Genomic DNA, 13025 nt, shown 5'->3' on the forward strand with positions numbered 1-13025 from the left:
GGTTGAGGCAGGCAGCGTCGGGTCCCGGGCTTGGTCTCCCCTGGAGGTCGCTGGGGCTGGTGAGGAGGCGGCCCGAGGGCGGGCGGCGGACGCCTCACGGCGGGGTGCGGGGGCCGCGGAATGGCTTTGGTTAGCGAAGCGCAGCGTTAGTGCGAGCGACTCTCAGCGTCGGAGAACTTGGGAGCGTGTGTTTACAGCACGTCTCCGGTTTGGGACGTGCAGTTGGATGTGGGAAGAAGGGAGAAAGCTTGTCTGCCCATCCAGAGCAGAAACATTAATAACCATAGTAAGGTTGCAAACTACTGCCTCCGCCGCCAATAGTGACCGCAGCTGTTAACCTGGGAGCTCTTCGGTGACATCGCTGTTCCAGGCCCCTCCCCTGCGTGTTGGAGACTTTAGAGGAGCCGCAGCCGCGTTTGACCGGCGAGGAAACGGAGATGCAGAGAAGCCAAGTTACTTCTGGGCAGGGTTAGAAGAAAGTTGAACTCCGGAGCCAGGCTCTTAGCTGTTAGCTTTGACGCTCTCCATGTGGGTAGTGGAGGCGGGGGCAGCGTATACATGCGTGTGTGCAGTTCTTAAACATGTGGATCAACTCTCTAGTTGGGAATCATTCTCTTACAATTTTGAAAATAACACCCTTGTCATAGAATACCTGGAAAAACTAGAAAAACATTAAATAGTGTAATTCCATGGACCTACTATTTATTCTTGTGTGTGTGTGCGCGCGCGCGCCTGTGCGCGCTGCTGCTAGATTATGAATCCATTGAGAACCAGGATGGCACAGCCATGTAATAATGACAGTAATAATATAAACAAACATCACAAAACCATTCTTTTTTGGCCTCGCCTAAATGTCTGGCATAGTCTACATGTTCATTAAAGCTTTGTTGCACAAATGAAAAAATAGGAATCACCAGTGTATAATATTTTGCCTTAGTGTTTTATTACATGAATCATGTTTATGCACTATGTATATTACATACTACATATAGCATATTATATAATAGTTGGGTTGTAATCTGGAGACAGTATAAGGAAAAGATACTAAAAATACATATTTATTCAACTACAAAAACATCGAAGTTTGTACAAGAGCTGTGTTGTCTTTCTTATTAGGCCCTTGAAACAAGTGAGGCAGAAATTGCCTTACATTACTTCTTTATCTTCAGAGCTTGTTAAATAGTGGAAATGCAAAAGGTATTGCAGGTGACTGAGTGAATGAGTACTTCTAAATTGTATTTAAATTGGTAGTTGTATCTGAGTTGTTTTTCTCTATTTGGGGAATATAGGTATGCATATCATACCTGCAGACCCTAGGCTCCATGACATTAATCTACCTTTCTAGACTTGTGCCTCCCTATTGTTCTTAATATATTAACTACTCCAGGTAACTGACTGGATCCCCTGTGCATTTGAGCTTTCTCATATATTGTTTCTATAGCCTTGAATTAAATCTCTTTGGTGTATTCATATGTCAAAATCCTAAGTTCCTTTTATGTCAGGTATTGCAAACTTGAATGTCTGCAGGGGCTCACCATGTTAACATAAATGAATGAAGTGGATTTAAGGGGAGATCGTGGAGCATAGGAAGGCACTGCACTGTTTCAGAGGGCCTAACAGCTCTTTGGCATGAGGCAGTTATTATGCTGTCAAATGTGGGCCTACTGTTGCCAGAACTTTGAATTTTACAGGAGAAATTGGAAACTTGTTAACAATTCATTTTTTTTTTTTTTTAAGTTTAAACACTCTACAGACTAAGTTAAAACATCTGTAGTCTTGATTTGGCACTCAGTTTCCCAGTTTGTAACCATTGCTCTAGGCTTATCTCAGATCATTTGTTTATGGATCATACTCCCTGATTCATACAGACAACTTTCTGTTCTTTTAGAACTTTTTTATGCACTTCAGTTATAGTGCTGTTTTCCATCTGTATATATACCTAAAGTGTGTGTGTGTGAGAGAGAGAGACAGAGACAGAGACAGAGCGCGCGCGTGTGTGCGCTTGATTTATTCCCTGGTGATTTTTGGTTAACCTGGGAAATTAATATCTGCTCTTTGTAGAAGTAGCAATATTATCTTGGCTTTAATTGCCAAAGAGCTCTACTTCTGGAAGGAATTGAATTGGGTAACATTGCTATTCAAAAACTGATCTGACAAAAATGTTATCTGATGGCTTAAATAATCTCTGGAAAAAAATTGAATTGGGAATGATTAATGGGAGTTTTGAAGGACATTCAGTAAATGGAAAAATTGACAACTGGGACCTCATCAAAACGAAAAATTGCTCTGTGAAAAATTCTATAAAGAATGAAAAGAAAATCTACAGACTGGGATAAATATATCCACAAACCACATATTAGACAGAGGACTTGAATCTGGAATACATAAAGAACTTTCAACTGTAAATCTAATTAGAAAACCAAATCTAATTAGAAAATGAGCAAAAGATAGAAATAGATATTTTACTGAAGAAGCTATTCAGGTAAGCACATGGAAAGATATTTAATATCCTTAACTGTTGGATAAATGCACTTTAAAAGCCACAGAGGAATGCCACCACATACCTGTTAGAATGGCTCAGATGAAAAATAGTGACACAACTGGTGAGCATATAGAGAACTTGATTACTTGTACATTGCTGGTGGGAAAGTAAAAAGCTATACTACTATGGAAAAGAGTATGACTTTCACATAAAACTAAAGATGAGCTTATTATATAACTAGTTATTATATAACTAGTAATTATGCTCTTGGTCATTTATCAGAGACAAAAGAAAGCTTATGTTCCTTTATAAACCTGTATGTGAACTTCCATAGTCATTTTGTTTATATAATAGCCCCAAAATGGAAATGGCGTATATAACAGTTGGTAAATAGTTCAATTGTGATACTTTCATACCATGGAATACTACTCAGAAATAAAAAGGAACTATTGGTACAACCTAAGTGGATCTGGAGGGCCTCATTGTAGAGTCAAAAAATTCTCAAAAGAATATGTTATGATTCCATTTATATAACATCTTGAAATGACAAAATTTCAGATAACAAATCAGTGATTGGTTACTATGGGTTGGGCAAAATATGGGAAGTTGCCATGGCTAAAATATAGCAGAAGGGATTCTTATGATTGAACTTTTTTAAAAAAAATCTTGACTGTGGGTAGTAGTCACAAGCATCTATGCAGGTGGCTCTTTATATCCATGGGTTCCACATCCATAGACTGAAAATATTTGGAAAAACGATTATATCTCTGTTGAACCTGTACAGACTTTTTTCTTGTTAGTATTCCCTAAACAATATAGTGTAACAACTACTAACAGCATTTACAGTGTGTTAGCTATTATAAGTAATCTATAGATGATTCTATGAAAGGATGTGTGTAGATATATGCTAATATACAATTTTTATGTAAGGAACTTGACCATTATTTTGCTATCATCTGGGAGTCCTAGAACCAATTCTCCAAGGATACTAAGGGATGACTGTATACGTGATAACATTTTATAGAACTATATACGGACATATTAGGGCCTGTAACACTGGTGAAATCTGAACATGATGGGTGGATTGTGTCAGTGTCAGTTTCATGGTTGTGATATTATTCTGTACTTACACAAGTTGTTACCAGGAAAGTAAATGAATGTATATGGAAAATCTATTATTTCTTATACTGCATGTGAATTTATGAAAATCTCAAAAGATCTAAATAAGTAATTTATATTAAAAAAATCCTGTGTAAGTAATTTTGTTCTTGGGCTTATGTTTTACTAGGTGATGTTCTAATCATGTCGGATAAAGATGATATTGAGAGTCAAGTGATAACTGAAGCAACCCTGGTTCTTGAAGAAGGAAACCATGAGCCAGCCAAGAATACTGAGTCTGTTGACCAAAGTGCTAAGCCAGATAGTAAATCTGAACCTGTAGTGTCCACTCGGAAAAGGCCAGAGGTCAAATCTTCTAGTGATCTTGAAACTTCAGAAGTTCTCCCTGTTCAGGTATTACAGGCTGCAGCCAAAATAGAATATCTGTTAAAATATTGGTATTTAAAAATGTTTGAGTTAAAAGTGACTTGGATTCAATGCTAATGTAAGGTTGCACTTAGCTTTGTTTTGTAGAACCATAAGATACATTTTCTCAGTTGTATAAATGCCTTTAGAAGAACTTGTCTTTGCTACTTGGTGCTTACATGGTGATAATATACATCTGTTAGTCAAGCAAGTGTATCTCTTATACTTTTGCTAAATTATTAGATATCTTGTCTAACTTTCTGATTCTAATTTTTCTATTTTATTTTTTCTTTTGTTTTTCTTCTTAACTGGGAAAAATAGGAGCCTGTTTCCAAAGATGTACCCCAGACTGGATGGGGTTATTGGGGAAGTTGGGGAAAGTCCTTACTTTCTTCAGCCTCAGCTACAGTAGCCACAGTAGGTAAGTCATCAGTAGTTTCATTATTTTTTATATTCATTTTGCTACAGACTTATGTTATACATGATTTTGATAATAATCCTTCCTTTCGTGATTACTCAGAGGCTTTATAGTTGTGGGTGGTTAAATAATGGGCTGATACATATTGCCACTAGAATTTGAAGCATTTTTTCATTAGAAAGTTCAAATCTGGGAATTGTTATAAAATATGAGTTAAATTTTTTATATTAGCTATGTATTGTTAAAATAATATATTCTATGGCCATAATAATTTTAAAAACATGCAGATATTATTTTTGCTTTGTTTCTTTAGTTTTGGTAGCAAATAGCAAAAAATGTTATTTGTCTTAATAGGACAAGGTATTTCAAATGTCATCGAGAAGGCAGAGACTTCTCTCGGGATCCCTAGTCCCAGTGAAATTTCAGCTGAAGTCAAGTTTGCAGCAGGTTAGTATAAAGAAACATTAAGGCCTAGGGTTTTGGATTAAAATGGAACAGTTAAGCTCATTTTTCAGTAGGTATATATTAAACATCTAATGCAGGGTATCATGGGACTGTGACAAGAAAGAGGATTAGGAATCTTTAGCTGTCAGAGGTCTGTGTCCTCTGACCAATCATGTGTCTTTTCACTTTCCACATCTACAAAATAATCTTGAAAGACTGTTATAAACATTAATAAAGCTATGAATATAGAATATGAGAATGTTTAACATTTTTCTTGGTATATTTAAGTGACCCACATGTTAGCTGAATTTAAATCTATTATGGCAAGAGAAAAATATTTTAATGAATAGTTTGTGGGTTGTATTTTTTTTTTCCCCTTTGCATTTTAATGAGGGTGAAGTTTTATTCTGAACACTTGCCTTGATCAAAGGGAAACATACTCTCACGGAAACCAGGAATCAGGAGAGCCTGGGACCAAATAATAGAAAGTTTTTCAATACCTGGTTTGCTTTCTGTGTCAGGGACTTTATTTTCTCTCATTATTCTCTTTGCTCATGTATGCCATTTTTTTTTTTTTTTTTAAGCAAACTGATTCTCTGTGCTTGTCTTCTAGTTCCAACTTTATATTGAATCCTAGTATTTATCCCCATCTGAGACCAACTGGCATCAGTTATTTCTGAGTTCCTAGGAGAGACAATTAGATTGGCCTAGACTTGAGTCACTTGTCCATGGGCGGGAGATGAGATCACATTATACAAACATGTCTGCAAAGGACTTTGTCTGTGAGTTTGAGGCATTGTTCTTAGTGATGTTCTTAGATTACTCTGCTGAAAATAACAGAATAAGTGACTAAGAATGAGTTTATTTTTCTCACTGAAGAACTTCAGAAATAGTCTGTTGCAGAGATAGTTCATTGATGTTGGGGTTCTGGGTTGGCTTCTCTCCTGTTTTCTTTTGTTGGTTTCTTAATGGCTGCCAGATAATACTGCAACTCCAAGTATGATTTTCTAAAACAAGAATGCTCTCAAAGTCAGGAATTAAGTGGAAAGAAAGTACCATTTTCCCTCTTGCATCTCTTTAAAATGAGTAGTTTTCCCCAGCAATTCTCAGTGCACTTCTTCTCAGATATCGTTAACTAGAACAGGTCATGCTGAAGCAGAGAGAAGGTTTTGGGCATTGTTATAAACTTCCATCTCAGGAGTTGGGTTCTTTTGCTCTCCTTTTGTTGACAGGTAGTTATGGTATAGCTTAGATTGATACTTTCAAGGCATTATTAAGCTTGTTTAGGGTGAGACTAGAGTAGCCTTTACTCTGAGGGCTTGTTTGTTTATTATTTATTATTTATTTATTTATTGCTAAGGCCTGACTTCTGAGGTTTTTACTCAATTCCCAGTTGTTTAAAGAGCTCTTTTTACTTTGGTTGGTTGAAATTCAAATGTTTCAGCTTAGCATGAGCTCTGGGGATAGTTTAGCTTACCACTCCATAGCAGTCCTCCACCCCCAACTTTGTGGAGTCTCCTAGTGCCTGAGCAGTGTGGTATTCAGCCAGAGACACAGGGCACACCTGTGTAGTTTCTTGGACCTCTTAACATATGCAGCTGCATCCTCTCTAGTTGGCTTCAGTCTTTGTTCCACTCATTGTGATGCTGTGTTATGCTGAATTTCCCCTCCTTGTGTTGTGGTTTGTTTGGAAAGTTCTTCTTGACAGAAAGTCAACCCATTTGTAGGGTTCATGTTATTCCTTTTTATCCTGTACCACATCGTGTACTGCCTCTTTCCAGTATCTGCAAAAGGTTGTTTCTTATATTTTGTCCAGTTTTGCAGTTGCTGTGGTAGGAGGGCAAGTCCCGTACCAGTTAATTCATTGTAGCTGGAAGTAGAAGTCCTCCCTATAATAGAGTATTTGATATAGTTAGATTATTTGATGTAGTTGATCTCCTATAAGTTTTTTAAAATGAATAAAATAGAATAGTTTATTTGAAATATACTCTTTATAATGCACGTCTGATTCCTACTAATGGGCATGATTTTCTAGGATAAAATTGAGTTATAAATTATATATAGTAAAATTTGATTTTTAGCTATGTAGGTTTTTGTGCTTCAAGAAATATATGGATGGCTATGTTGGAATACTATGTAACCATAGTACGTGTAGTTATACATATATAGAGTATTTCCTATATAAACTATTGGGATATAAAAGAATTTTCACTAAGAAAGTTCCTTTATGCCCTTTGTAGTTACTCTCTCCCATCTACTACCAGCCTTTGGCAAGCACAGGTCTATTTTCTGAACCTCTAGTTTTACCTTGTTCAAAAGATCATTATCACTGAGATTATTCAGTGTATAGTCTGATGTTGTATAGATCAGTAGTTTGTTCTGAAGATTGGATTTTATATTTGAAATGAAATGAAAATGGAAAAAAAAAAACCTGCCTATTTGAATTTTCAGTTAAAATGGGCAAATTGTTTAAAATAATGAAAAGACCTAAGGACTTGAGTGTAGGAACTGAGTCTACACTTTAAAAAGTCACATAGATGCTAGTAAAGAAAACAATTAATGAATCTTCCTTCCTTTTGTAGGAGAGACAAATGCCAAAGAGAATGAAAGCTCCTCCCCAGTCATGGGGCCATTTGGTGTATTCTCGACCATTTCTACAGCTGTTCAGAGCACAGTGAGTAAAAAGTGCAAAGTGGCCTGCTCCCTTCTGTTTTTATAATGGATTTGTATATCTTTCTCCTTCTTTTCCTTGAAAAACCTTGAGAACTGATTACTCTTAAGGGAGTCCAAATCACTGAAGATCAGTCACCTCTCAGGTCAAGTAAAAGCTTTTTTGAAAGAAATAAAGGAATATAAGATGGAGAGTTAGAGAGGCTATGTACATGATATTTCTTTTTTATGTTTTCTTAGTACATAATATTTTATGGACCAGGAATTCTTAGTTTGGTGACCTAGGAAATGTCTCTGCTTTTACAAAGACATTTTTCTCTTAATTGTATCTTAAGTGGGCAGGAGGGCTAGGGCGGTGTGTGATCTTTATGGTAGATACTTGTAAAACTACAGATGATAAAAAGCATTTTAAATAGAATAGTGTAAGACACTAATTTTCCTACACAAGTGAGGGTAGATAGCTAATACTTTTTTTAAAATTTTTGTTGAAGTATCATAAGTGTTCAGTGTAAATGTTCATGTTATTAATATACCTAGTCCTCCCACTTGTGTCCTCTTCTCTGCCAAGATAACCATAGTCTTGATTTATAATATCATAAGTTAATATTGCCTGTTTTTATACTTTATATAAATGGAATTATAGAGTATATACTTGTTTGTATTTGGCTTCTTTCATACAACATTATGTTATCCATGTTACAGTTTGTGTGGATTTTCTTTGCTTTATCCCTTTGTGTGACTGTCACTTTTTTTCTTTAATTCCACAATGGTAAGCATTGGGTTAATTTCCAATTTATAGCTATTACAAATAATTCCGCTATCATCATTCTTGTTCATATTTTCTGATGTGCCTCTGTACATATTTCTCTTGAGTATATAATCATGAGAGGAATTGGTGGTTCATACAGCTGTAATAAATACTGACTAAAAGTTTTTCAAAATGGTAACACCTATTTACATTTCCACAAGCAGTGTATAATTGCTTCACTTTTTCTACATTTTTCTCAATGCTTGGTTTGTTGGCCACTATTTTTAAATAATCAAAATATGCAAATATATTTTCTTAACATTGCTGTAATGAAGTTTATGTGTTTTCTAGGGAAAGAGTGTTATCAGTGGGGGTTTGGATGCCTTAGAATTCATTGGAAAAAAGACAATGGATGTAATAGCAGAAGGGGATCCTGGATTTAAAAGAACCAAGGGTCTGATGAATCGGAATTCTACACTGTCTCAGGTACTTTCTTCTTTACCTGTTTGATTCTTGTTTCTGTTTTGATTTGCATTTTTGCCTTTGCTAACTTGGGACCTTCTTAGGGTTTCCTTTTGAAGAATCTTTAGTGATTTTTAAAATTTAAGCTACTGAGGTAGGGAGGAGTTAGGGAGAGCTTGAATGCTTAAAAAAATGCCTAGCTCTTTTTTTTTTTTTTCTCCTTTTTTCATTCTGTAGGAGTTTCCTGTCAGTGAAATGCTAAACCCTGTCAAAGTTGTTTATTAGATTAATGTTTAAATCACTTTTGGAGAAACACCTGGTTCCTTGGGTGTTATTTACACTAGCATCAAATTATATGTTATCATTTTTTTCCCTGCATCTCCTGAGCCTATTGGATTTGAATTGCAGTGCCAAAAATGAAAGGGCAGTGCTCTGAACTCAGCTTTACTTCCCTCCACTCTCAGAACTCACCCTTGAGCTCTCATTATTTGCTTCAGTGTAACACCTCCATCTCTTTTTAGGTCTTAAGAGAGGCAAAGGAGAAAGAAGAGCTGTGGACCTCCAATGAGGTTACCATGGAAACTGACAAGAAAACTCATTATGGGCTACTCTTTGATGAATTTCAAGGCCTTTCACACCTAGAAGCTCTGGAGATGCTTTCCCGAGAAAGTGAAATAAAGGTAAATCCAAACTAAAAATCCCAGCTGAGAAGTCTTCAAATAAAGGAATGCTGCATAGCTTCTTTTCTCTTTCCACATTAGGAAGATGAAATGTGTTTCCAATGGAGGCTTGAGACTCTATGGAAATACTATACCAGAACAAACAAGAAACTGATTTTGAACAAATTGCTAAAAAGAAGTAGGATGAACCAAGTGTATTTCTGTAAAATTACACAAAAAAGGATAGATTAATAAGGAGGTCCTTAATAACACATCTGCTATTTTTCCTATACCTCAGTCTTTTTTTTTTTGATAACCCCCAGTTTCTTTGGTTTCAGCTGCCAAAAACCTATTGACTTAAGCTGTTAATTTGTATATGGTTAGCTTTTAATTGATTCAAAATGATTTAATGTTCCTCCCTGATTTTTAATTTGTTTTTAAGCACTAATAATTTCCAGATGTCTCTAGCTTTTGTTAGTTTTGGAAGTACAGATTCTCCCTACCTTTCTGTAATAATTATCCTCTTGTGTTGCTGGTGAGCTCATAGTTCTGACTTCAGTTTGACCTATTGTGTCTTCTCCAGTTGAGAATTGTTTTTTCCTTTTCAGACTCTTACAGTTTTTTTTTTTTTTTTTTTAATCTCATATCCATTTAGGTGAAATCTATCCTTAATTCTTTAAGTGGAGAAGAATTAGAGGCACTAAAGTTTGAATTAGAGCAACTGAAAGAAGCATTTTCCCTGGCAGAGTTTTGTGAAGAAGAGGAAGAAGAGAAAAAAGGTAATGTGAAAATTCATTATCTGAATGTAGAGGATGCAGTGTGTTTGTATGCAGTGGTTTGCCCATGAAATAAATTATTTATTCTCTAATTATACTAGTTTGATTTTACTTTTTTCAGTAACAGTTTTCATGCAGACTCCTTTCTGCAGCCTTTCCCCTGACTAGTCATTGAAATGAGCAAGTCATTCTCATGTCCAGGTCTACTCTTCTTTTCACTGCCAGACTCTTTGGAGCTTCTCCAAGTCTATTTTGTGTGTGTGTGTGTGTGTGTGTGTGTGTGATAATAGGAATTGAACCCAGGACCTCACACATGCTGAGTTATGTCCTCAGCCCTTCCAAGTCTAATCTTGCAGAACACATCTCTTGACTCTTTTTTTTTGTCTTTTTTTTTGCAGTCAGAGATGCTCTTGTCAGATTCTTTCCTCAGTTTGTCAGGCCATCCCTATGAGCATCTGTATATCTAGATACTTTACCTATGCTTTTCTGACTTCTGTGACCCCCTAACCCCATCTTGAATTGAAGCCTGCAAGATGGCAATTATCCAAAATGTGGATGATACTTTGTTTTTTATTTTATTTTTTTATTTTTACAAATTTTGTCTTAAATTTTAATATCTGTATTCCTTGGGAAATATAGACATTGAAACTATTCATTTTTGTAAAATTATCAGGAAACACGATAGTTTATATATAGCACAATTTCTAGGCAACTGAATCTTAAGCTCTAAGTGTTGTTTTTAACATTAAAAAAAATTTTTTTAGTATCTTTATTTTATTTATTTATTTTTTATGTGGTGCTGAGGATCGAACCCAGGGCCTCACACATGCCAGGCGAGCACTGTACTGCTAAGCCACAACCCCAGCCCCTGTTTTTAACATTTTTAGCTGGAAATATTTCTAAGATATATTCTCTACTGACTGACTTCTTTTAGAAAGTGGAGTTAATGAATATAGTTTGCCTTTTCTTGATGAAACACTTAATTATAAACATTATTGAGTAGAAAAATTCTCTCATGGTTCATCAAAACATAAAGGGCTGGTTACCCATGTGGTAGATTAAATCAGTGGTTCACAAAATATGGTCTGTGCATTCTTAAGTCCCTAAGACCCTTTAAGGGTGTTCATGAGTCAAAATGGCATAATAATATCAATATGTAACTTACTTTTAGAAAAAATTTTGTTTTATTTTTCACTGTTTTGATATTTTATCTTCACTATCATTGAACTTGCTTTGAGTCTCATTTGGATTTTTATTTTTAATTTATATGAGCGGGAACCCAAACAATTAATCTTATTCAGGTTTCTATTGAGAGAGCAAAGATCTCCTAGTGTAGGTTTTAGGGCCTTGTCTATGAGAGGAGGACAAAAAATTGTGTAGATTCTGCATAGATAAAGACTTTTATTCTTTTGTTTCTTTTTGTGTTCTTATTGGGTTCTAAGTCAAGATGTCTGGTTATGTAACATCTCATTAATCATACCTTATTCTGTATAAAGGTACTATTATTGATTAGAAAATGGTTTTGAAAGTCATCCTAAGATATTGAGATTGTGGTTTAGCTTAATGAATAAAAAAATGACTTTTTAGGTTAGACTTGGGTTCATATTTACTAAGTCTTGTAACCTTGAGAGATTACTTAACAGTGAGCTTCTGTTTCCCCATTGTAAGAACAGGATCTAATTCCTCTCAGGTTGTTATAAGGGCTCAACTAAATATTATATTTAATGTGTGGCACATTAGTAAGCATCCAGTAAATGATGGCTATTTTTAGGTTCATTATTAGGGAGATATAAATAAAGGGATAAAAATCTGCATTTTAAAAGTCTAACTTAGCAGGAAAGCAGTAACTTGATTTTGATTTGTTCCATTTGACCAAATATGACAGTGTCCAGTTATTTACAAACATTTAAGTTATTTGTGCATGCATTAATAGTATTTGTTCAATTTAGTCAACATCTGGCTTTGCATATTATTAGAAATTCTGATCTTTAAACACTAGAGGACTCTAAGGAGTTTTATAATCGAATGGTTTAGTGTCTGTGATACTTTACCCCTGTCTGTTTGCCAGAGATCAGAACTTTGAAGATACAGCAGTGAATTCTAGGACAACATCCCCATCCTTCACCCTGCCTCTGCCCTCCTAAGTGATTTTGATTGAGAATGGAATAGTGTCTTTAGTGTTTAATTATAGCTCAATGAAGCTGTTAAAAATAATGGAGGTTGCAAATAGGAGAGAAAAATCATAGAACCTGGTTCTGGTGATGTTGGTCATCTTCATTTTTCATCAGCATCCCTAGCCCTTGCTCCTCACTTTACATAAGAGGGAATCATCTTGCTTGGGGAGACTCCAGCCTCTCTCATGAGTCCCTCCAAAGCACTAGCCCTGTCTCTCTTACATCTTTACAGAATTTTATTCTAATGTAACAGCTACTTTTTTATGTTCATTTCCATGGAAAGTATGTGATTGTGATCTCTTAAACATTTTTTTGATCATAAATTTTGCCAGCAAAAATTTATTGATAACTTAGACATTAATATCTATCTTTATACACATACATACATATAAATGTTTATAAATTAAATACATTTAAATACCATGTTATTTACATTCTGAATTATACCCAAAATTAGAATTTTTTAATAGAATAAGATGAGTGTCCATAAATAAAAGCAGATTATTTTTTCCTATATGCCTTTAGATTATTTTGTGAACCCTTTGAGATACAGATTTAGAATTTCTGTGGATTCAGATTCATTCCCTGCACCCAAATAATTTAGGGCTTAGTTAGGAAATCACAGTGGCTATCAGAGTCAGATTTTAGGTTTTTTCATAGCAGGATGT

The 13025-nt window shown here is 35.3% G+C and overlaps 1 protein-coding gene across 3 annotated transcripts in view; it reads left to right on the forward strand.

The window, feature by feature from the left end:
* Fam114a2 (family with sequence similarity 114 member A2) overlaps positions 1-13025 on the forward strand; it is a 32195-nt gene that overhangs the window by 126 nt on the left and 19044 nt on the right. For 2 of the 3 annotated variants that reach the window (XM_048782927.1, XM_015492694.2), the window contains exons 2-8: positions 3771-3994; positions 4328-4427; positions 4779-4871; positions 7451-7542; positions 8638-8772; positions 9270-9428; positions 10063-10186. In XM_048782927.1, coding sequence (XP_048638884.1) covers positions 3785-3994; positions 4328-4427; positions 4779-4871; positions 7451-7542; positions 8638-8772; positions 9270-9428; positions 10063-10186 — 913 coding nt within the window. In that variant the 5' untranslated portion in view covers positions 3771-3784. Of the gene's footprint in view, positions 1-45; positions 2483-3770; positions 3995-4327; positions 4428-4778; positions 4872-7450; positions 7543-8637; positions 8773-9269; positions 9429-10062; positions 10187-13025 lie in introns of those variants that run through there. The other variant, XM_048782934.1, reaches the window with a different exon arrangement.

Source organism: Marmota marmota, unplaced genomic scaffold (assembly GCF_001458135.2).
Source record: "Marmota marmota marmota unplaced genomic scaffold, marMar, whole genome shotgun sequence".
NCBI lineage: Eukaryota > Metazoa > Chordata > Mammalia > Rodentia > Sciuridae > Marmota > Marmota marmota.